Source organism: Schistosoma haematobium, chromosome 1 (genome assembly GCF_000699445.3).
Source record: "Schistosoma haematobium chromosome 1, whole genome shotgun sequence".
NCBI lineage: Eukaryota > Metazoa > Platyhelminthes > Trematoda > Strigeidida > Schistosomatidae > Schistosoma > Schistosoma haematobium.
The window spans coordinates 31,260,257-31,287,296 of NC_067196.1; the positions used below are offsets into that span (position 1 = coordinate 31,260,257).

The following is a 27,040-nucleotide window of genomic DNA, read 5'->3' on the forward strand; positions in this document are numbered from 1 at the left end:
TATAAGATTTGCATCTATTTCTCTCGTAATATGGACATCTTTTTTCATTGAAATGAAAACAGATACTATCAGAGAATTCAGAACCGGTTATTTCGAATGAAAGTAGTTTATTTTATTCGAAAACAACTTATTTTTCGAAAAGACTTTACGAAAAAAGTATGTGAAATTTAATTAGTTACTTTCTTAAATTCTAATTGTTAAGGTATTTTGAAGATTTTATCACTAAACAACATGAATCGCAAAACCATTGAGAAATGAGGAATGGCGTCCAATCCAAATATAAAACGTCAGAAATTCCTACTCACTTCTTCCGATGGTATTCAATTAAATCTTGGTTTGAAGCAAGTCGGGCAACACTCACCTAATGATTCTAAATATGATGATTAACGTCTTCATATCTCCCACTTTGTATCATACGACCATTACTAAATATTATCAGTGTATAGCTCTTTCAGTCTCTACTTAGGAAAATAATGGATCAGAACGAACCAATCAAGCTTCGACACTGAACTCAACACCACGTCTTACACTATTTATGCAGTCTCAGTTACCCAAAGTCCCTCCCAACTGTACTTACAAATCCGCATAATGTTAGGAAGTAAGCGAGATCTATCTATTCCTCTTAGAATGTTTTGCATATCTGCAGATCAGGTTCCAGGTAGTTTACAAGTGCGATTGTACACTACCCGAAGATATTACTTTGTATTCACTATTTTTAGTAGATTGGAATCCAGAAAACTTCTGCATATAAAGTGAAACAGTTGTCAACCCAATATTGCTTAATTATAACAATGAGCATTTTGAAGATATATTAATTTCACCGAACCTTTTTTATGATTCTTTTTCCTCTACATATGAGTAAAAACTTTGCTAGTATTAGAAAAACTGTTAAAAGCATATATGATATGTTGTACAATCTTCCAAATCATTTATAAATGTAAAGCACGTTGATTCTATAAATTGCTTTGTTTTATGAATACGGAATGTCTTCACGAGAGATACTATCTATATTGTGTGAGTCTACTAATAAATATTACTGCTTTCTCTTATTGATGTATTCCTACATGAGTTCATGCAGTTGGATCCAAAAATGAAGACTTATCTTTCGGGTACATTGGGTTAACCAGACATAAGCCAAATAATAAGTGAGAAATGTTGACGGGCGCGCACTACTAGTCAAGAATTGGCTAACCGTTCTGCAGAAACGAACATACACTGTTAGTTAGAAATGCGATTTAATTTTCTGAAGAACATGTATCTATATATCTGCGAATAAGTTGTGCTTGCATTTTCGATTGGGTTAGCCAATAAAAGCTTCCTACTCATTTTTGATAGTATCACTCCGACAGCTAGCTTGGAGGCATATACGAAGCGTGTATACCAAAAGAATTCTACTTTTCCTACTTTCGAGACCCAGAATTGATAAATGGTGAAAGAAATCAACAAAAAATTATCACAATAGTATTCTTTTTATTTCACCTCCAAAAAAATGAGAAAAAAGGAAGTCCCAGTTACATACTAGTAGAACTACTGCTACTACCACTACAAGGAGTAGTAGTGACAGTAGCAAAAAATTACCAAATAACTGTACTATCTATGTTATATATGTATATAAAGTTGAGAAATTTAATAAAATTACCATTAATCATGATTATAAGACTAGTTATAGAAAGATAATCATTATTGGCAATATTGCTCGTTAACTTTGAGATCCCTTTCCATAATAGAAAAAAACCATTGCATGTATACGATAGTAATTAGTAAGTAGTATTCTTGAAATATGAAGGAAACTGTATATTCAAAGCGAGAAAGAACATATCAGTGAAAATAAACTGATCTGTATGATGATATATTAGAGTAATCAAATAATGAGTAAGGTTGTCATGAACAATAACGATTGTATAGTTAAAACAGTACTCGTTCTTGAGCATAATAGATTGCTTTAACTACAGAGAGCAAACAATAAAAAAATGATTATTTTAGTTTCTATAATGCATATTATTAGTAAAGAAATTAATGAAACTTAATGATCAGTAATACAGTTTGTTATCATTATCGAGTTGTGATATCAGCAGGGTTCAAATTAGTTGAATCAACTAACATTTTAGTGATAATAAAATATATTTTTTCTTACATTTGCAAGGATTCATTACACGCGCTGTATGAGAATAAATGTATTTCTTATGTTAATATAGAATTGTAATAAAAATGAAATGTTTGCAAAAAATACTGAATCATCAAAGAGAAAATAATAAGTATTATCTGTATTTAATATTGGGCGAATAAAGTCCAGTTTCGCTTTTGTTAACTGGTTTCTGTTTGTTCTGATAATTCTTTATACAAGGCTACAGTGAATATTGTTAGAAGAGAGGGAAGGGCATGAATTTTTACAAGATGAATTGGTAGTTGGCAGTATTTTGTGTTGCAATCTGTTTCTTGTTGCCGTCGTCTTTATCAATACCACAGCCACGAATACCAGAGAATTCTGTTCATAAAAGCACTTTTTAAGATAGTTTCGAGTCATATACACATAAAGAGAATAGTACACGTCCTGTATTGATGTTATTGTTTGAACATGTAATTGAAATAAAGTTAACAATGAATTAAAAGATAAAATTTATTTTTAAGGAAAAGAAGCACACAATGTGAAGGTGTCTAATCCATGGTTTACTCTACTAATAAAATCATCACAAACTTTCCACAGTTCTGTTAGTAATTCTAAATCCATTAAATCCTACTGTTGTTTTGTTTCCCAGCAAACAAGTACACATTAGCAGTTCACTGATGATTAATCAAAGAATTAGAAAAGTTTGATTTTTTTTGTTGTTTTTTCTAATAAATCCTTAAGATAAAATGTTTTCCAAAGATTTTTTTTCAATGAAAGAAATTCAATGTATAGAATGGCACAAAATTATCAACGTCGAGTTTATTTTTTCATTTTGTATGGAAATAACTATAAATAGTTGGCAAAAATATAAGGAAATAAAAGACAGGAAAAGAACAATTCACAGCAATCTTTGAAGATTAACATAAAACTCCTATCTATGTGTATGTGAACTGAAGGACGAGTTGACAGTGCTTTGTTTCTTATAATTGTTACATTTTACTAAGGAATCCAGGTTTTGAAATGCCACTTAGACTTCCTGTTATTGTGCCAAGTATCGATCGTGTTGGACTACTTCCTATATCAGGTCGAACAGCTTGAGCAGTTTCTTCCATCTATAATAAAAATAGTGAAAAATTTATTATTCTTCTGCATAGAACACAAGGATCTTTTTAATAAAAGAAAATAATAAAATTCAGTTTCACTCAAACAAAGTTATATCCATCTCTTTAGGAACTAGTTTACTTAATCGTTATTTTCCCTTAAGGTTTATCATAGACTCATTTTAAAAACTAACTTTGAATATTGTAGAGAATATATATTGAAGATTTTACTTGTTGAAGACTTGTTAACAAGTTTATCATGAAATAACAATCCTGGTTATGTTTTCAGAAGCTTATTTTTCTAATTGGAAGCAATAGTTTTATGTTACATGATTATTACATAACATAAATAGTATTATCAGCGGAAGAAGTTGAATGATAAACATTCAATGAAAAGAATATATTATGATGTCAGAGTTACTTTTTCTTTAATAAATAAATTTATAGTTTTTTTCTTTTAGAAAAGACCGATTGTTTTCTGTACGTGCTTAGATTCGGCTGGATATTATTCTGTCTTATTCTTCTTTGTGTAAACTTCATTATGTACATTGTGAAACAATAAAGTAAATAGTTTATACTGACAAATCATCGAGTAGTAATCAACATTATGTTTACCTGTCTAGTGCTTCATGTTGATCGGTATTTACATTTTGCTAGTTATTATACAAGGAATAAGATGAATTTTTTTGAATCCCTTGGAATCCATATTAAAACATTACCGTAATAAATATTACAAAGTAAATAAGTACATTGAAAGAGCATATAAACTAAGAAAGAAGAGGTATAATTAGTGTACACTCTAATTCTGCAAGTAAAAAAGTGAGGAATATCTCATCATATTATACATGACCTCATAAATATGATTGAAGCCATGAATAAATTATCACTTTTTGAAGAAGTATAGGATTCTAGGAATCATCAATATATTCATTTTGAAATAAATAACCTACCTTTGGCTAATTCATGACCAAAGGCAAGATAGAAAGGTAGTTCTTAGTAGCCTAGTATTAATCCATATAGGTTATATAAACTTAACCTAAATCTTTTCAAGTGAATGAACTATAGATTGTTGTTAAAGTTTGAAGATAGCTTGGGCGAAAGGATAATGTAAGAGTGAGGTCAGAATTGAGAAAACGATTTTTGGGCTTCAGTACCAGCTTCAAAAAGGAATAAGCTTTGTTTTATAACACGTAGAGAAAGCAGAATAAATAAGTTTAAGCAGCACTAAAAATGCTTAAAGTGATAATAAGAAATTTTTTACCACCAGAGAGAAGTGATGTAAAATGTATCAAATGCTCGATTTTATGTAACATACCAATCCTGTCCCTAAATTCTAACTTTGAGCCCTTAACATTTAACCTTTACCCTAAATCCACAATTCTAGCCAGGAGTAATGATGAAAATTCAAGAAATCTGCGTCTTCATGAGTTTGATAGGACAGATAATCGACAAACATTTGGAGGGATTTAGATGTTATTGGTTTTGGATTTACAGGCAAAACAATCTGTAGAAAGCTTAGAAAAATTCATCAATAATTTAGAATATATTTACCCTTTATAATTTTGTTGTTTATTTCCCTTAAACTATCCGTTAACAAAAGCTACCACCTGACAAACAAACAGCTGGCTAAAATTCCCGTTTGTTTCAAGATCATCTTTATAATATTACAATAAATTGTTTGAGAAATCCTCGTAAACTCGATTACAATTTAATATCATTGGATAACTGTGATGTAACTGACAGAGGAGAAATTCTCAATTGTGGGTAAAATAATTCATGGCACCAAAAAAAACTTAACTATACCCTGAATCTTGAGGATATAATTACACTTAATCCAAACATAAACTTCTGAGATATCTGAATATCAGAAAAATTAATTATTGCATTTGGAAAATATTAAACAAGTGATTATTATTAAAGTTAGATGTTAACACCGTTGGATACTGACTTAGTGGTTTAATCTAGAGGTTGATCGTTCGCGCGTGAAGCCCAAGAACCTTCGTTCGATTCGCACTGGTGAGGAGTTCCATACTAGGACAAAACGGTCGTCTAGTGCTTCCAAGTTTCCAGTGGTGGTCTAACATAGATTAGTTCATGATTTAAATGAAATTCAACAATCTCCACAACGCCTTACTGAAGATTACCAAACAGTAAAATAAATTTATATCAAAAAACAATCACAACTGATACTATGTGAAAATAAGATAGCATACTTGAAGTCTTTGCATAATTGTTTTGTAAGCCATTGTATCCAATGCATCTGGGCTTATACCTTGAAGTTCAAAATCGGAATACATTTTCTAAAACGTAATATTATCAATAGAAGAAATAGGTGAATCTCATAAATACTTAATTTAGTAAATAATTATTTGCAAACACAAATAGTTAATATAGAATTATGATATAAAGTATTTCAGAATAGAAAGCTACTTTAAAAGCTTTTATAAAGAAAGTTTTAATAAACTGTCTTCTCATCGTTTAAGTGTGGCTTCTGAAAAAAAAACCTTTTCGAACCTTCAAAGAATTATCAGTTGGATGCAATACTGATCATTGAATTACTTTAAGATGGATTTCCTTTAAGATTAAATGAGGAAAAATGACTTGTTGAACTAAAATAACACTGACAACATGTATAGATCATTCACTCTAAGTGATAGACATGATGTATGAGGAGTTGGATGAGACGTGATTCCAATACAACTAACCCGGTGGTATTATCAAGCTTACAGTGAAATATGGAACTAAACTGAATAAGCTGTTTTCAAAAATGAAATCTGGCAGAAGAAATAAAAAGACGCAAATAAACTTTCGGAAGAAATAGAGAAAATGTTTCTACTAGTAAATTTAATATTTATAAAGCATTCAATAAAAGTCAGTTGTAGATTTATTGACATTAAAAACTGTCTAAGTAAAGAAAAGTAGAACGTTATTTTTTATATCCAGTGTATATGAACACCAATTCGTTTGAATTCTTATCACAATTTAATTAAGTTTTATATGACATAGCACTGTAGGTTGTTTACTTTACAAAAACTGCTTCGTTAAAAAATACCAATTAACCAGTATGAACAAAGAGAAAAATTTCAACATGACAAAACTAATATCTCTAGAGGTATGAATGCCAAGGTTGAACTTGATAATTTTAAATAAATTGAGCATTAGGTAGAAAGTCAATGCAGAATGTGCATTGCTTCTTTCGTACTTTTTAAACTTGTACTAATTTAATTCGGCTATTTAATTACTCTAAAGAGTGGCTTAAATTAAGTTACAAAAAGTCAGAAATACAACTTTGCTATTCATTGGGATACAACAAAAATACATTTATGAATATCTGTGGACAAAATTTAGACCTTTTCATGTTGGAAGAAACACCTAGTATTGATAATAGAATAAAAAAGAAACAATCAATTGAAATCGATAAGAATTAGTTGCCTAGGTGGTGATTGTAAGCATAGTAATAATAATGGGATAATACAATGAATTATTCTATGTAGATTTTTAGTTATTTAATAATAAGTTGTGTATTGTTAGCTTACTTATTCGAAATGAGGAATGAAACAGTCTGAAGAATAGTAAGCGTAAACTGGTAGTCATATGATGTAAAGAATAAGCCATTTGACAAATAATAACTATTGCCAAAAATATATAATATATAGCTTCATATCAAAAACTTTCAGTAACACCCAAATATTACGTAAACAATATCATTAAAAGTCAGTATGTGTGTGTAGAATGAGATTAGAAGTAGGTAAATTGCTTAATAAATTATTTATTAATTCAATCTGCATAATAAATATTAGTAATAGAATGTGCTCTATTCAAAAGTGAATAAACATTTTTAAACAAGAGAAAGAGAAACAAGTATCCGATGTTTAATAGTGGCACATCGACTTATAATCAATAGAGATATCACTGACAGTTTTAAATAATAACAATAACTTTCGTTTATGAGAGTTTATATTTTTCTGTTATTGATATTTAAAACTGCAACTGATCCGTTTCTATTGTCATATATCAATGGTGAGCAGATTGCCTCAATAAAGACATTTAGTCATAATCAGTTATTAGAGAACCCGATTAATCGAAGTTCTTAACATCAACAATGAGGGAATAAAAACTCTTATTAATAGTTGCACATCCGTTGAACATGTTAGTGAATATCTGGACATACTAACTTAGTGGATAACGTGTTAGGCAATTGAGCTAATAGGTAGAAAGTTCGATTTTCAATATGAGAATCAACATTGATATACAAGCACATCCGGCTGACGAATCCCAAATAAGATGAAACCAATGTATTGTTTCCCACTATTAGCCACTGTCCAACTCTAATAATCACCTTAACTTTTATCTAACAACACAACTTAGTGGTGAAACTCATGAGACATTTTTCAAATTTTTTTTTTAAGAACTCTTATTATTGAATGTAACTGTATTGTAAAACTTGGAGTTTCTAACGTAATATCTTTTTATTCCTAACGTTTACTGGTTTTAAGAATAAATACATTGAAAGAAGGTCACAGCGAGAAAATAATAGTATTCAAGATTCCGGTTATTCCAATTCAGAATAGATTAGTAACAGTATGAATGAACTAACAACAAAATGTATACAATATATAATACATGAAGATCAACTAGAACTATTAGTAATATACTATAAATTTAATAAAGAATGTGATCATGACTATCCTCAGTGTCCATGGGAAGAGTTTATTCACCAAAAAATCTTGAATAAACACTCCAGTTTCATCAAAATGGGCTAATAGGGAGTCTCCTGACTCGACTTACAACCACTCATGTATGAATTTATATGTAAAGTATACTACAAACTTCAAACAAATAGATTTATTGGCTAATAAATTTTTCAACAAATGTTTGTTTGTATTGATAATTAAATTTTGAATTTATTATTATTATCAAATAGATTCCGAATAATTACTGTTTAAAACAATTAAATTTCGTGATAGTCTACGTGTTTCAATTTCCTTTCATTATCTAATACTACTTTTCTTGACAATGAAAGTTACCAATCTTCCAGTAGTCTTTAAAAATAGTCATCATAATTCTTTGGAATACTTTAAGTAAAAAATTCTCATGATTACGAGAAATGTTGTTTATTTATTTATTTGAACACATAAATATTGGTACGAAGGGGCACCGAATACATATGCGCCACACAAGTCACTTGATTTGTGTGAGGGCTGTGATACTGCCCTGGTTCCCAGACAGAAGAAGGTGGTTTTCTTAGGAAGCCACACCCAGAGCCTTTAACCTAAAGGTCTGATCAACAAGGCAGTGGAGCAACGTCGGGGGATGCAGTCACAACGATTGGTTCATACGTCATTTGTTCCTCAGGATCCTAGAGACCATGGAATCAGGGTTTTCCAACTCCCCTAGGTGGACTCTCAGTGTCCACCAACTAGGTTAAAGCGCTGAACATTCGCTTTTGGTCCTGTCAATTTTGTAAACAACACCCCCGCCACGAGAAGGCAGTGATAAGAACTTCCCTGACAGTGTCTATATACACGTGGTACGTGAGAGCATTTCGAGAAGGAGAGCGGATTTCCCCCACCCTCGGCCGTACCAGGGCATTTGAAGACCGTTTTGTGTACCGATGTTAATAACTAATTTATAGAAAATAAACTGTGTTTTGTAAGCTGAATTGTTTTATTATGAAGCTTCCTTCGTGAATATCAATGGTAATAATAAATCCAAATTAAAGAAATAAGAAGGAGAGCACGTTTGTCATTTACTAAATCATTTTACCATGATTAGCTAGCGAGAAAGTTTCAAATTATTTATTTCCATTTAACAGTTGAGGTATTTGATATAATGCTTAAAGAATACGTCTAACGGTCAGGTCTTAATTGATTGGCTAATAAGTGACCTACAAACTAAGTTCCCCAAACTGCCTGTGATATTGGATTATGTTTATTTTGTTTCCATGTTTTGTACACAAGCCTATTATTTTGATACATGAAAAATCTGTCAATATACCTAATAGTCTTGACTTAAATTTTAAGTTATTAATACGGTCTCATAAGTGGTCATTACTCGACATTTCATTTTGTTCATCTATTCAATGACTTTAACAATTGAAAATGTTGTCTCATCAAAATACTACAGTACTCAAAATTGTATACTTAGTAAAAATGTGGCAGTACGTTAGTCCAAACAATGTATATACGCACAATATATCGCTAAACAGTAATAATCTAAGAAATAAAATATTCTTCAATTTATTTTTACATAAGAAAAAATAGATTTACTCACTTTAATAATGGTAGAAAGACATGTGAATTGATAAGGACTTAAAGCATTTCCTTTACGTTCAATAAGCCAATCATTGATCATTCGTGTTTGTGTCATATACCATGTCTTTTTACAACAACAAAAATTAAAAAAGAATTAAGTTAGAGAAAAAAAAGGAAAAGATGAATAATCATGGAATATCACGGAGTAAACAGATAAAAATCACTTTGAAATGATTTTTACCTAATCTAAAGATAAGACATCTCCTTCCTTTTTAGATGAACATTTTTCTAATCAAATAAAGATATAAGTGGTTAGAATTTTTCAACAATTTTCAAGAAATATCCTTTAAATGTAAACATGAAATAAAAGCAAAAATATATTATGTCTAGGTGAACTTGAATTTGTTAGAGTATACAGAACAGATGAGAATTATCATAGTGTTGTTTTGAAGTTTTAAATACTAATTGTTTCAGTAGTAATAGACTATAATTCTTACTTTAATTAGACAGAATATACAGCTTAAACAATGTGATTGTTATTTTTTTTGGATCGAGAAAGTATTTAACGACTGTAGTCTGACCCTACTGGAATTATACAATTATTTGAACTGAAATGAAACCTCAAAAAGAACGTAACACTAAATTGATCCAAAGCATCAATGTTTGTTACAAATACATACATATAAGATAGTGAAATAGAACTTTTCTTTAAAGCAACTTCATTCATTTCAAGTAATATGAGTAAATAAAGCATAAGCTGACTGGAGATCCTCTCTAATAAAAACAGAAAAACAAGTACACTTGGAAAGCTATTACTATTATTATCATTATTATCCAGACGACCTGAAATGCGCTACTTATTTTCATCTTATGATTCATTAAACAGAAACTTACGTAAAAGCTTACATATTTTTGATTATCAAGAATATCTGTACACTGTTCTATACTTTCTTTAAACCGTTATGTCTAAACAGAAGTGTAGATTGTAAAGTAAACAAACAATGGTCACGGCCTCGAACCATCTATATTTATCGTGACAAAAACCAGCTGATATATATGTTTATCTTTTAAATACGTACATAAGGAAAAAGTTGTCAGTATAAAAAGTTTGTGGACACTACTAAGTTTCATAGCTTGTATTACGAAATGATCTTAATAAAACAATGTCTGAAAAAATGTAAACACTGGACAGGCGTTTTATTTTAGTATAGGATTTCTCCTTAGTAGAGGGATCTACGATTTTGTTGGTGATAAAACCCAGGACACAAAAGATCTCGCGGAGAGCGCCTAACCACTCGCCTACTAAGTAGATGTTCAGTGATTTACTTCCCTAACTACAATCAGTTTGAGCACTATCATAAATGCTCGTCTAACTAGGATCAATTTTTAACGTGAACTATTAAAAGATTAACACCTTCGAACATTACTTTATCTATTGATTTAGTCTTTAAGATTTAAGCTAAGTTATTCTACATGTTATTTAATCTTGAGTTCCAGAATATCACAAGGTATATGAGTTATAAATGAAACAGTGTTAGTAATGATAATAGTAAAGTGAAGTTTTATGACTAGAAAACAAACTCAATCGGAAATGACCCTGCACTATTCTATGGACTAAATAATCAAGATTCTTCATCGTATTACTGTTACTACTACTGTTTTTAGAGTTTAATGTTATATGTAATTATAGTCAATATTCTACAGTTATTTGTTGTTCCCTTTATTGTAAATATTTTCAGTATAATTCCCTCCCACTACCGTATTTCATTTTATTCTAGTCTTGACACAAAAATGATATGCTAAGCGAGAGATAATAGAAAAAGAAACATTGAATAAATTTCTACATAATTATAAATTAATTTTGACAAGGCACTGTACAATACCCACTCTATATAGGATTTGAGGGAGAAAGTTTTTATCAAGTACAGGACTATGAATATGTTCACATGTTAAACTGAATAGGTTCTTTAGGATATATAAGGCCACGTTTATACTGAGGTCAAGTTGAGTGAGATTAGTAAGCTTATGTAAAGAAATTAAAATTTCCAATCGATTTGGAAGTAAAGTATCCAAACACTAAAATTATGATAAACTTTTACATTCCACTTTATGTGAATATAATGACAAAATATCATGTTTCTCTAAAATAAATTTTGTTTGCAAAAAAATAAAGTTCAATCTTAATGATGATAATATTTTCATTTCTGACAAGAATAAACGGTGTAGCAATGACGCAAGAGAAATAAGGAAAAAAGTTGAAGGCCTAATTCCACTTTTGCATACATAAGAAAACAGGATTGATAACTGAAGTGACACAAATACTTATTTGATAGGTAAGTTTCGAAGCTTAGTGATTGGATTAAATGAAGTGGTTACTTGAAATTTAACGAATCAAACCCTTACGTAACTTCAGCTCCTTTGTTTCAATCTTCTCTGTGCAAAAAACGTATAATAATTACCAACTGAAGCAGTATAATAAAAATTCTTATTCTTCACATAGAAATGAACAGAAACCTAAAGCAATATTCTCTGCATGGTGTGACTGTGATTATTTATGCATTGAGTCATTTCACTCACTAATATATCATAAAATAAGTGAAAAATATATTCATAAATTTATTTCAACTGAAATGAAAAAGTCAACCTACATATAAAGATTAATGATATGAAATGAATTCAGATTTAGAAGGGACAAGACGGAAAAGAGATTTAAAGAGTAATAGGGATCACCAAAATTTGATTCTCTAAACTAATTATGTGTGAATGATGTGAATATATATATATATATACTGACATAATGGGTTACTGGTTTAAACGTTTGCTTAGGGTAGAATCTTCCTTAATTATTTTTAAATTCTGAACCAGTTTAGTCATGTACAATGAAGTAATATAAATCTTTAAAAAAGCAGCCTGTTATACTAGTAAAACTCGTTTTGAGGAAAACACAACTTACTTCCATAATTGATAAAATATACAGTTCATCAGAGACTTTTTGACGCATTTGTTCTAAATTGACACGAAGAAACTCAACATATGCTTTGCCAATTTCATCCGTAGGTTTCTTGGAAAAATACGGAGAAAAAAAAAACAAATGAAAAAATGACTACGCAGATAACATTTTATTCTGTTTCTAATCCTCCTCCTCATACAAAAAAAATTCTAGAGATAAGAAACTTTACTGTTATTTAGTGAGAAATCAATTCGCATTTGAAAGCATTAGGCATTATTATGGCACTAATAGTTTGAATTAAAAGAGCACAAATATCTCAAAGTCACCGTCTCATATTGTTTACAAAGTCATGAAAAATGCATACTTAAGAAGCAATGAGAACCTACCAAACTTTTCTGCATATAAGCTTATTTTAAGTAGTCAAGCGCTATAGTATAAAAGCATGGCTCTCATCACCAGGACATATTTGGACGTTTTTATTTAGAAAGTCGGTGTTTTCTGTGGGGTTTAAGTTCATATCATCTAGTGCTAGAGCTAAAGATGTTACCACCGAGTCACAACAGTCGACCATCACTTATAACAAGATAGAGCCATATCGTTTACTCACTAGTGTCAGCTAAATCCTACTAATAAAATCGCAATCTATCCATTAACATAAGGGATTTCAATTTATTTGAACTATTTAATGTTAAACGAAATACAATACTCTGCTTAGCTACCAAGCCTAGTGACTCCTCCACGTGGTGACTTGATCCACAAAATTTAATCAGCACTAAGGGTTGGATAATATCAAACCATTTAACATTAGTTAGTATGAGTGAAACACTTTAACACTAAACTTCTTCAAGTTCATTCAGGGGCCAAGATCACCGATCATCACACAGAACTTATAAAATTCCGAATGGAGATGAGAATGTTTGGGGATTTACGTACCGTTAATTCATTTTAAATGCATTAATAAAAAAAACACAATTAATCTGTAACCATTAAAAGCGGTAAAGCAGTTATGTACGTTCTATTAACTCTTTAAGTTAAATCTTTCGTTTCAAGTATCCTCTTTTTATGAATAGAATTAAAGGAAAATTCTGTATAAACCGATTGATTTTGAGTCATTCATAATTTACTGAACAAGCATACCTCCTAGGGTGTGTTTACGAGTAACTATGAAGATTACTACTAACTAATTTATAAGTACTCTTAAACACACCATAGAATTCAAATTAAACAATGATTTTGCTTCAAAGTTTCATGCTTTATAATCACTTGAATAGTCTTTTTCTGTTCAATTTATTTTACTAGAAGTAACTTATCCGTAATAATGACAAGCAATTGAAATGCGCCATTTAAAAATTTAAGTAAAAATTGAATTTCAAATATATATATATATATATATATATATATATATATATATATATATATATATATAGGTTTGATAGGGATGAACAGTAGAATTCTGAATGCAAGTTTTATTCTTTTAGCAGTCAGTCAGTTGAATTCATTTAAATTCCGAACAATGTACATCATTGAAGTTTGTGACTAGAAGACAACACTATAAAAAGAGACGAGAGACAGTTACAATGTAGTGTATGAATCTTATATATGATAGATGGGAAAAAATATTTTAAGCACTCGAATTGGTAGAAACCCTTTCTTATTTCAAGTAGATGGAAGATAGTGACTGTCGAAAACATTTATAAAAAAAGTATGTTTTCAAACAATCACAATTTGAATGCACACTAAACAGAATTACATAATGAGGACCAAATACAAACAGAAAGGAAAAGGTTTATTTATTAAAGTTTACTTGTATTATATAATGCACTTTATAAACACTTAAATACATTTTGTCATTATACATGTCAGCATTATCATTTTTTAATTAATATATACATTGATACTCCAATGTTATTAATCATAACAGTTGATCAGTATCGTTTTTAAGATAATCATTTCTAATTTTAACTACGTAATATGATGAATCATAATAATAAATATGAATTTGAATTACGTTCTCATACATATAGTATATTACTTAAGCAGACGATATTCACAACTCGTTAATTAACTGTAGTTATTTTAACAGTTATTGCTTACTAGAAATGATAATTCCCGACCGTTGTTGCTGCTGGTGGTCGGGCTTGTCTATCGTGATGAACCAGTCGAACTATACTGGCTGGAACAGTCGTTCTTCAAGGTCCTACCATGCCAGATAGGTCGGTTGAAGAGCGGTAACACTAAAAGTAACAAACCCAAGGTCCGAAGGCGAAGTCGTACATCTGACTGTACAGAGTTGTGACGGCAGTAAGGTGTTTCCTTCAGACAGACAGCATAACAGCGATGCTGCCTTCCCACAAAGAGGGGTGGGGTTAGAAAATGTCGACCCTAAAAGTGCACATCTCGTGTTATCCAACGGATGTCCGTCTCCTTCAGTAAGATCTCAACAAGTACGGAGCTAACACGTGAATTACCCACAAAAAGGTCGTGTGTAACCAATATCAAGTAGTCCCTTGGGCACTGAGGTCACGCTCTCAGGTCACTAAGACCACCTCTAATCCAATTTCCTTTCCAAGTAATAGAAATTATATTTTTCCAATTATCAACACTGTACAAGTGAAAAAAAAACACAAAAAATCATATGTTCGCCGAAACAAAAAACAAACAAGTAGAATGAATGATTCCACGACGTGAATGGAATAAAATTAAAGATGAAGATGAAAACTTAATGGAGTCATCTGTATAATTGTATCCTGGGATTTTGATTTTGTTTTACAGAAATCGAATTATGAATAATTAAGATATTACTAACGAATACAAACATTATGATACAATACAAAATCATAAACATATAGAAAACAAAGAATACAAATGACGATGAGGGGAAAATATTCATATCTCCTTATTTATGACTATTTTATCGGTCTACATATTACTATTTAACTCGTTCGAATAGGATATTTGAAAACCAAAAGAAACAGTAAGTGCCAGTTTAAGCGATTAAATTGTTAGAGCATAATTTTTCCCTGAATATAATTATGTCACAAGTTTAATAAAAACAAACCGGAATATATATTAATTGACCTTAAGAGTAAAACAAAAATAATCTTGAGATTATTTTTTCTTGACCTAAATTATGTCAAGAAAATAATGAATTAATGATAATACGGGAGAAAAATCTTTTTTTTCAATTTTGATCTTCTAGAAAGTTATGTTCCCCTATAAAGTATAATCTGCTTTATTGTTTGTTCTCCTTTCTTTTTGTTTTGAAACTCTTCATGAATAGGTCAAAAATTTATGGCAAGAAACAGAAAAGGAAGGAAAGCTATTCAACATCACCTGTGAATAGTATGGAAAAAAATCCACTTACCACCAGTAAATAATTTTAAAGGATATAAACGATAAATTAGAGCAAGAGAACAAAAAGCTGAAAATCAAGTAATACAATAAAACTTGAAAATATTGACTAAAATGATACACGTATATTTGACAGTGAGAATAAATGGGTGAAAGGTATTCACAATATACTCTATTAAGATCAATGTTAAAAGTTTTAAATTATAAATTTTGAAATAAATACAGTGGATATAGTTTTCGGATCATTAATAAGACTGTAATAGTTCGTATAGATTAGAATTTCTGATAATCGAAGTTAGTACTTTAAAGTTTAGTTTTTTTTTGATGATGCATATTGTGTGAAATAAATAAATAACGAGCACAATTATTTAAGATATGATTTTACATTGAAGAAATTCAAATAGAAGAGGGCAACGTTTTGTAAGATTTGGAAAGCATAGTATTAAGTTTAAATAAAATAATGACGGTTGAATGAAAATTTTGGAGTTTTCCTCATGATCTGTACATTTTGTTATTCAAATTATTTCCATTAGTTTAGTATTGAGAGTCAACAACAACCGTAGGTAATAAGTTATTGGAGTAGAATGGCAGCAGTAATACAAATGAGCATAAAATAATATCTGTTGCAATAACTTTACCATTAACATGGTTCACAAAAACACGTTATTATGGTTTAACATTTATAGAATTAAAACAGATAAAACCGACTGACCGGATGTAGATAAAATTAATTATAATAATGACACAATAAACAAAGACCAATTACTACCAACTATTGTTATTATTCTCATGATTACTAATATTAACAATTTTCGTGTAGTAATTAAAATATAGACAGATTAGCGTAATGTAAAATTTAATGATAGTATAATCAGATATATGAGTTGAGTTCTAGATGGTGTAAACAAATACAACATACCGGTTTTTAAAGATACACAAAGAACCCTGCTGAATACAAATGAGTAATTTGAAAAGATTTTTCAAATATTTCATCTTGTTTATTTTATTATCATAAACTCTCGAAATGAATTACCATTCGATGACATCACAAGTGGATTTGGACTAGTAATGGGTATAATATCAGGTTACATGAATCGCTGCGTAACAGATTGAGATTTCGGTGCTTCATCTTATTATTTAATCAACCCACATGTTAATTTTTAACTTATATCAATAGTTAAGTAAACCAAACAATGTTGTTGTATATAACCTATGTACTTTACACTCAGTTACTCCCTTCTTTTCGAGTCAGATCTCTGGGTTAGAATTATAGCACAGTTCACAGGATAGCCAATGTATCATTGAAAAAACCAAATGGATACAACAACAAGCAATGACAGTAAACGAATAATGCAATGAAAAAAAAATCCTTTTTCGACGACTTCACTTCAAAAGCTACAGTTGAATCTCTAACTGTTAATCTCCATATATCTCATAAATTTTAGACAGTCTCATAATTTAATTATTAAATATTATTTTGTCCTATTTATTATCATGAATTGCAATCCACGGTATCTACTCATTATATTATTTGTCACACTTATTATTACAGACAATCATCACTCTACAGATGTTTACAAAACAAGTATCCAAAAGAAATACGAAAATCTTTTTTGCTGAAATATTTGTTTTATTTTTCCGAATGAGAATTGTGAGTTCTAATTTGCCGAACGATCGGTTATTTTGAAGTAACTCATGATTATTTAAATATTCACTAATTAAACCTATCACGTTAAACAAAGAGATAATTAGAAAATCAATCAGGATAACAAAATCACTTCACCAATTATTAATAATCTAAGTAACATTATAAAGTTTGCATTCAGTGAGATATAGTTTTATAAAAAAAAAGATATTGAAAAATCCAAAATAGCTAGATGTAATCCATGATATATCGACAGGATTTATATAAATTAAATGCATCAATTGTAGATCCAATAACATTTTGATTGTTAACAAAGTAGTTTATAAATTTAAATAAAACAATCATTAAAATTTTACATTTGAATATAATAAGTTTTTACTTAAATATGGTAAATAACTTAAATTATATACGTATGAATTTATTTAATATACTTACAGTTAATGATAGTACTGATGAAAGTAAAGTATTCACATCATAACGAGCTAGTTTTATTAAATTTCCTTCCAATATTTTACCCATTTTATCATTTAATAATATTGCCATTTTTCGCTGTACACGTTCTAAATTAGTTTCTGTTTGATTTTGATATTCATGCTATTTAAAAGGGTAATTAAAACATACATATATATGAGAATAATAAATATATACTAATTTGTATAGAAAAATTTTTATATACATTTATCACATGACAATAACATACTACTTTTTTTATCTTATTCAAGTAATACATTATTTTAAATTATTAAATACGCTTATTTAGGAAAAAATGTATGTATGTAGATAGATAGATAGATAGATAGAACGCTAAGAATGAATGAATATAAAGTTGTAATCAAGAACATGGCTTTGTTAAGATAGAAAAACAAAACAAAAGAATCTTAATTTTTATAATTAAATATACGTAAAGAAGTTTGTAGAATATTTTCAAGTCAAAAGAGGAATTCTTATCAGTACATCACAAAAAAGAAACATGTAAATCAGCGTTATTGTAAAAATAGAGTTTAAGTTATATTATCAATTAACATGAGTTAGTAACTTGAATTTAGTTTATTGACTTACAGTTTATCATGAATGATTTTAATAACAAAATAATATACGTCATGACAAATCGATCATTTTCATATTGTAAACTGAAAATTTATTTTCTTTAATAACTTAAACAAGGAAGGCTTAAATTAGTTATGTCATTCAGTGTTAACTTATTAAAAGACTTTAGTCAGTCAGTAACAAATTAGAACCTCGTACGTACGTACATCAGTTCGAGTTGCCATACAACATTAGCACAGAGATACAGTTGTCGTTTCAAATCCCGTAGTGGTAGAGGTAGTAAGAGTATAAGCAGTAATAGGAAACATTAGAGTTCAAAGATGTTACTCAAGGAGTATAATCCAGGGAAATATATTTGGAAAGAGGAAAAAACGGGACATGAAGAATTCAGGAGATTAGAATTTGCGAGAACACAAAGAGTGGATGCACTTGCGCCATTGCCAACGATTTTGAGCTATGTCATTCAACGTCTCTAACCATCGGTTGCTATCATCTCGCAGATCTCAACAAGGTAGTCTACACCTACCAACATGGCTCAGTCCACTTGTCAGTGACTTCATGGACTTGTGCCATGTTTTAGTCTGGCCACCCCATCAAAAGCATTTTTTGTGAAGTCTTTTGAAGTGAAATCAAAAGATTTCATAAAAAACTGTTCAAAATAGCAAGCAAATTATTTGGAATATTTTATCCACATATTTGATCAAGAATATTATGAAATCATAAAAATAGATACAAGCCTAATGAGTAGAATTTAATGCATGGATATGTACAACAAGGACGTCACAAACATCTAATTATGCCACGTAAGATAAAACCGTTAACCTATTAAAAACTAGTATGTCAAAACCAAACATTGAAAGAAAGGAACAGAAAATATCGACATTTATACTTTCAATAACACAAATATGTAAAAACAAAGTTTTCATGTTTAAAATAACAACAATAAGACTTACCATATCTTCCCCTTTAGTATCTTTTGTACATAATTTCAATATACTTGCTTTTAGTTCAATCACAGTGTTGATCATATTACAGCATTCATTAGGTAGTATAAAATCTGTGCCTTTCGATGAACGTTTCAGCCATGAATCAAAGCAATTTAAATTACTATTGAAAGCAGAAAGTACAAATATTATTAGTTCTTTTAAGCTTTTTGTTTTACAAAATAACATGTAATATATAGAAACGTATTTAATTGTAGCACTTATTGTAAACGATTCTAGACAACACATCTGTACCAAACGAAATGCCAGTCAACCTATCATATGATGAGCTCACTGGAAGGTGATTTACTTTCTGTAAATTAAAGACTGTTATATGATCTATAAAGGTAGTAGACAATGAAAGTGTAGTATTTGTTACTTTTTTTCAATGCATTGAGAGATTATCACCGAGACTGGGCAAAAACAACTAGATAGAGTTGGTAAATCGACTGATTGGGCTGCGAATCTTCATCAACTAAAGTGGTTGGATATGCGGAACACATGAACTGTACAATGACTAGCCTGACGTTAATTGGTGGTAGGCAAATTTAGAAATGAAAGGAGGGTTATGGAACTGGAAACTTGAAATCGGTGTATGGAGTCATTGATTGTTTAAACTAGGGAGCGATATGGTTCACTGAATTTTCAGTTGAGATTTAAACCTTGTGTATAATTATCATAGTATTGCATGAAACTATAATCTTCATGCACAGTTTCCACAACTATTTTTATCATTATCATGAACATAAAACAAATAAAACAAAGGTTACTCGATGATAAAGCGATGGATATTCTAAACTCCATTTGTGAAAAGTTCTATTAATAATATTTACATTAATAAAAAACGATTTCAAAATTAGTATAAACATTCTTTTTAATTGTAATTTTATCATACTATAATTTCCTGAAAAACAAACTATACATTGAGAAATAATGTAACTAAACATTGTCACATAACAGGAAATCAGATGATAAATCTTCTAGAAAGTTTAGTCAAAAAATAAAAATGCAAATAAACACCTTAATGTGATTCACAAATAAACAACGTAAAGAATATTCAACAGAAAATTTTACAACTAATTTGCAATGCTTCACATTTTATTGTTAGAATCCAAAAAAAAACTATGCGAATATTAGATTGCAACAATAATTAACCATTAAATATTATTAGCCGTGAGGATCTTTTAACCAATTTCATTTTTACTAACCCATTAGGTATGGTAGTGTGGTTTGCTGTGAAGAGTAGGAATTCTAATGTACTGGTGTTAAGATATATCAGAGTAAAGGAGAAGGAAAATGCACCATTTGAGGAGATATTTACACTTTAGCTAAGCAACAATCAGTGTGGCCCAAAATTATGAACTTTTATGAAAAAGCAATGGAAAAAATCTGTATTGTTATCCAATTATAGTAAATAGAAAATAGTAGATACTATTGCAATAATCTAGCAGATAGATAAATAGATGGTCAAGAGAATATAAACAGATCTCCATGTTAATAAGCGAAGAGATGAACAACTAAGAAATTGCCTTCATTTTTGGTATCACGTGATTACAGGTAATTGATAAGGTCCAGGATCTAAGTTTAATTCTCGTTAATACTGAAGAACATGACAAGTAAATACAGTCTTGAAAGAACTGACATTTGCTATGGTATTTAAATCCACGTCCCTTGGTGTTATAGTACGAGAGGATGTCGCTAAAATGTACGGGTGAAGAATAACTTCCTGTAAGTTCGAGATGCTTACGTGAAATGATCAAACTTTGTTAATCAACATCACATTATTTGATTCTTAATGTTGATCAAATTTAACCCATCACCTATAATCACTTAACACTACTAAGCAAACTCATTGCATTTAGACATCCAGCTATTTAAACTAATGGTCACAGTGCAATCTAATTGATAAAATCTGATTAACATTAACGACGAGACGGATAACACTCCTTATAACAAAGTGAGCAATCAGTCGAAATCGCTTTCAATAAAATATTAATATAAGGGATTCGTAGGGTTGATAGAATTTTAATAGAAGTTTAAAACACGAAATAAGTTATGTTGTAGAAAATATATGATGTTATTTACAATAATAATAATAAATGAAGTGAACTTGTTAATATAAATCTTCAATCATTATTTATCAAGCTACAACTAGAAAGATGGACTTAAGATCTTCTGCATAGGAAACAGTTTTCCCCACAAAAAAAAATCGAACTAACGATCCATAAATATTGTTAGACAGTAATAGAAAATACCCCGATAACCCTAGCTCTCAGTGATTGTCAGTTGACTGCTTAACAGTTTTAGTTAAATATTCGCAGAGAGATATAGTTGATGATGGAATATATAGTGTACAATTGACAGAACAGCGAATGGTGATTGGATTATTGAGAAATATCATACGAAAAAAAGCGAAGAAAAAAGTGTAAACTTTTCTAGTGAATAATAAAATGGTTATGATTAGTAAAACATGTCTATTATTTGGGTTAAAAAGAAAATCATAATTAAAACATGAATTCCACGATGAAAGAAAAGGAGAATAAATTGAAAGTTATTTAATATGAAGACGATTGCTCTTTTAATTAATTTTAACAAAAATGAAAAGCTGAATTTTGAGAGAAAAAAATGAACAGAAACCATAAAAACAATGCCGCTCATTTTACTTTACTATTGGTATTATTAATTAATTATTTGAATAAATATCAACCGTTATGATAATCATAAAAACTTGTGTTTTCCTTCTACTGCTTATTTCTAATAAAAAATGAACGCAGAATGGGTAAATATACACACATGTACATAAAAGTGACTGATATTGACTGGAGGAAAGATTAAGCATGAACACAAAATGATTATATAAATAGATACAGATGATAAACAGAGTGAAAGAAAACAAGAGCGCCTTTGGCGTGAAAACAAAGAAATTCAAATTTTCTAAATAAATTACAAAATTAGGTCCTTTCCCAAATGAGTTCTGGGGATCTAACGTCCCCAACAAATAATAATCTAATTCCCGATGGATACAGGCACAGACTTGAAGATCAAAAGTATTGATATTAGCTTTACTCCTTTGCTCTCGATACACAATAAAGCATTCTATCAGTAGGACACAGTTAATGGACAACAGGTAACACATATAACCATGTTTGACAAACAATACTTTACTATAGTGTGCTATATTCAGTGAGTAAATATCCGAAAAAAGAAGTTAATATAGAGTTAAATAAATATTTATGAGATCGAATTTACCGTTGGGCCGCAGCATCTATCATATCACCAGCCATCATTTTTAAACGATTATCCATATGTTCAGCAAATATTATATCAGGCCAGTGTAGTTCTCGAATAAAATTTTGCAATGCTTCTAACTTCCATAATAATTCGCTTGAAGTAACTGGTATACAACTTGTCATACCAATAGATGTTGGATTTGTTGCAGCTTGTGTAGCAGCACTGGCTGCTGCAGTGGCAGCTGCCATTAAACCACCTGTGCGACTTGCAACATTCGCTGCATTGGCTGCACCAACCGCAGCTGCACTAACTAATGAGCCTACATTGCCTAAAGCACCAACAGTTTCTAAAGCGGATGCTGCGAATCCTGTAGTGGTTGAGGTTGTACCGGTAGTACTAGATGAATCAAAACTATTTGTATTATTTTGATTGTTTAGTTGTCCGTCGACACCACCATTAATAGACTGAGCAATGGAAGCCTCCATAAGATCAACATAACGTACAACTAAAGGTGCATATATTTGTGTTAGTTGTTGATGAAATTTTCCCGATTTTAATGAAACTAAAATGATGGGAAAAACAATATGTGTAATATACATCTATAATGTAAATATTATACAGATTCACTTTAAAAAAAAGTAAGACTGAAGCTGTCAAAAATAATGAATACATACTTCGTGGTAAAAGCAAGTTGTGTAGAAACACTTAAGATGTTATATTTCAACAATATTGATGCGATATAAGCACAAAGATAGATAATATCATTCGCTCAATTATGTGAAGAGAGATGTGTACAATTTTAAATACAGCGTTGTGTTTTCATAAACAAATCATCGACTAGTGTGAAAAATTTGAATTCAAGGTAAAAGCAAAAATTGATGTGTTCGAAAATTTTTTCTTCTTTTCGACGTTAATCATTTCAAAAGCATATAGAAATATCAGTTTAACATCTGATTATAGATGAATAACCCATTGTAGTATATCAGATATTTAAAGAGTTACTGATATTCATTTGTTTAAATTTAAAACTGGAAGTGGACCGAAATGTATATCTTACAAATGACAATCTTTTAAACATGGTGTATTACATACTATTATTGGCTAAAGGTCTATACATGTACATAATTTAGAACATTAACAAATCTTTATTTCCGTTACTAACAACTATTTTAAAACTGATAGTGCTTGAAAAGGTTAGGAAACACAAATCCATACTAGAAATCACGTAGGTTAAAAGTGATTTCGAGCGAAACAAAAATTAAACCAAGTCTTTAGAAAAGCAAAATTTGATCAGCAAGAATCTTTATATTTAAGGGATTTGATTTATTTTCATGAGACATTTAATCATAAAGGTACGAAATTCTTGGCAGTTATAGATTCATAATTGGAAGCGAAAAACACACGGGCAAAACAATGGTCTTGTACATAGTAGATCATTTCGCCTTCTGTTCGACCCTCACATATACAGGAACGTCGGTAGTTCAAAGTTCAAAATAACTGACCACCTTCCGTATAGCAAACAAAGTCGTCAGCTAAAGATAACCCTTTTCTCACCTTCCTGCAGTTGTAAACATTAGAATAAATTAAACCAGATGCAATATCAAGTAGGCTTAAAGTAGCATGCACATATCAGACATACCATCAAAAAGGCATTAGTGGAATACATTTAGATATAAATAAATAAGCAGCGTTCTATGTGACAAATGACACCTTTAAAAATAATTTCCTACACAATATTATATTATCCAAATCATTCGTGTTGAGATGGTGAAGATTTGTAGCTCAGTTGGATTATTTTGATAGAATTTTGTTCTGTGAGCTGGATGGCTTGCTCAGAGAACAAAATTCCATCAAAATCATTTGTGTTTTTTAAATCTACGATAAACTATAATACTAGCAAAGTTGTGCTTCGATGATAAAAGAAATAAAGGAAATCTTTTTTAAGCAAACTATATGCAGTGTAAATCTAACAAACCTAAATAATTAAAGTTTATTTACCATATGAAACCAAATTTGAGAACCGCCAAATTTACACAAGATAAATAAATAAAGATAAATATTGATCACAAATGTCTATACATAATACTGATATACGTCCAAAAATGACAAACATATCTTGAAATAACCAAGTAATTTATACATAACAATGATAAATAATACTGAATCAATACAAATTTCAATCCTACTAGCGTTTAATACAAAACACAAATATATGAATGAACCTGTAACTGAATTGAAATGAACACAAACCTTCTGAACTTAGGTAATCATTTAATAGTTGAAATAACGGAAAACTATCCCAACAATCGGGTGGCATTGTTTCTAATACACCAACCATATCGGCTGAGAAAAAATTCCAGAACAATTCTGCATGTTCAGTTAGCAAATCTTGAAACCATGAAAACGCCTGGAAAACAATCATTAAAATAATAACAAGAAGAATAAATATATGATAAATATACACGGTGAAGAGAATATTTAGACAAATCGTTTATTAACAACGTTTCCACAAGAAAATTCACAGGAATAATTAGTGTCGAAGTGAAAAACATAAACGCATCATTCTATTGTGACCGATCATGAGTTTTCACAGTTGATTATCAATTAATACAATAAAATGACAGGATTAATTAGTAGCTCCTAATTTTAAAAAAATTTGTTCTTAAATGACCAAAATCAATTGGAGTGATAAACTAATTTTATTTAAAAAAGAAAATGAGTCTTAACGTGAAAAAATTACAATTTTATGATAAGGATAAAAAATTTTCACATCCTATTTATCAGAATACATGATCCCTATTCCTTTTATTTATATTTCCATATCATGGTTAAGAGGTAATAAGCAAGAACCAAAAAAAGGAAAACAGTTGTAGATTAATTTTGCACGTAAAAACGGTAATGCTGTCGTTTGATAATCAACAGCTTTTCAACTTGTGTTCACTGACCTTTAAAGAAAACATAAAATGAGAGTAAGCAAAGAAAAAAGAGCCTTTATATTTCCATCTCCACTTTGAAAAAAAAGTTAATAAGCAGAAGATAAAAAACGCGATGCACGAAAAGAGAAAGAAAAAATTTGTAAAAGATGTATAAAATCCTTCAACATATTATTATGAATCATTGATTAGTAGCAGTTCAAATTCAGTATACAGAAGAGCAATGATGGAAATATTAATAGTTCTAATATTCTGATATTCTTCCGATGGAGCAATGAGAAGACGGAGTTGATCTGAAAAATGTGATGCATTTGTGCTATACATTTCGAACAATCTGGTCACACATATATTTGTCAAGGCGATTTGTGAAATAAAAAAACAAAATATTGGTAAGCATAGGAGGAAATTTATAAATAAAGTCAAATAAGTATTTATTGCTTATCTTTTATCAAACAAGAAATATCAAGACAAACTTTTATTCTACTAAAAACATGATTTATCATGAAATAATGTTTTTTAAATATATCCAAAAGGCTAAAAAGGTTAGGCAGGTATGGGAGTTGTACGTTTTATCTCTTTTGAAGAATGATATAACGTACCAAACTATCTACCACGAAATAATCATGCAAAGTATTTGTCAAGTCAACGTATAGACATCCAAGTTGAATCAACTTCCAGAAACACTCAAATTATACTAGTTAATTTTTTGTTCACTGAAGAAGTGGCTTACGCTGAGTCAAGAAACGTCAGAAAATTTTAATAAATTTAATTTCTCTACTCATTGGGATACTACAAATATATTATTTTAATAATTAAGAGTGGAAGTGTTTAATTTCCCTTTTCTGCATTAAACTGAACAAAAAACCTCTATAATCTAATAAAATTGTATAGTTGTCTTTCAATTCACACCCATGATTAGAATATGACTGGTTCTTAACGTCATCCAGTTGACGACATATCTTCACAGGATTCAATGGCTTATTTACTTGAAGATTTAAGTGATTGAGAACGATGTCCCTGGTGTATTCATAGTAATGATTTCGAAAGAAGAAGAATCATTAAGCTGAGTTCACGTTGACTGTTCTCGATGCACTGCTTGGCTGAACAGCACCGTATTATATTTTATTCAGCACGAAAATGACATGTACATATTCAAATTAACAAGAAATTATGTCATTATATATATATATATATATATATATAACATACTTCTGCATGATGTTCTTCATTTTGACGTAGTACCTCAATACACAATTCACCCAGGTGAATAAGGTCAGCCAAAGTCTTACCTAAATAGACAGATGAAGAAAATAGGAAGGAGAAAAAATGTCAGTACAAACATGAGTTATATGTTAGTGTTTTATATTACATTTTTAGGCCTCTTAAAAGCGGAAGAGAACATAACCAATATATATAAAGTACAGACTTTTAGTCAAACT

General features: G+C 29.9%; 1 protein-coding gene across 1 annotated transcript in view; it reads right to left on the reverse strand.

Moving 5' to 3' along the window:
* Positions 1–1,145: 1,145 nt before the first annotated feature.
* The window catches only part of CADPS2_1 (Ca -dependent secretion activator), an 80,486-nt gene continuing 54,591 nt past the window's right edge, over positions 1,146–27,040 (reverse strand). The window contains exons 18-26 of the mRNA XM_051215726.1: positions 26,811–26,890; positions 24,919–25,075; positions 22,687–23,230; positions 19,408–19,561; positions 17,843–18,001; positions 12,415–12,522; positions 9,481–9,585; positions 5,421–5,507; positions 1,146–3,219 (exon numbers count right to left, since the gene is read on the reverse strand). Coding sequence (XP_051073710.1) covers positions 3,097–3,219; positions 5,421–5,507; positions 9,481–9,585; positions 12,415–12,522; positions 17,843–18,001; positions 19,408–19,561; positions 22,687–23,230; positions 24,919–25,075; positions 26,811–26,890 — 1,517 coding nt within the window. The 3' untranslated portion in view covers positions 1,146–3,096. The remainder of the gene's footprint in view (positions 3,220–5,420; positions 5,508–9,480; positions 9,586–12,414; positions 12,523–17,842; positions 18,002–19,407; positions 19,562–22,686; positions 23,231–24,918; positions 25,076–26,810; positions 26,891–27,040) is intronic.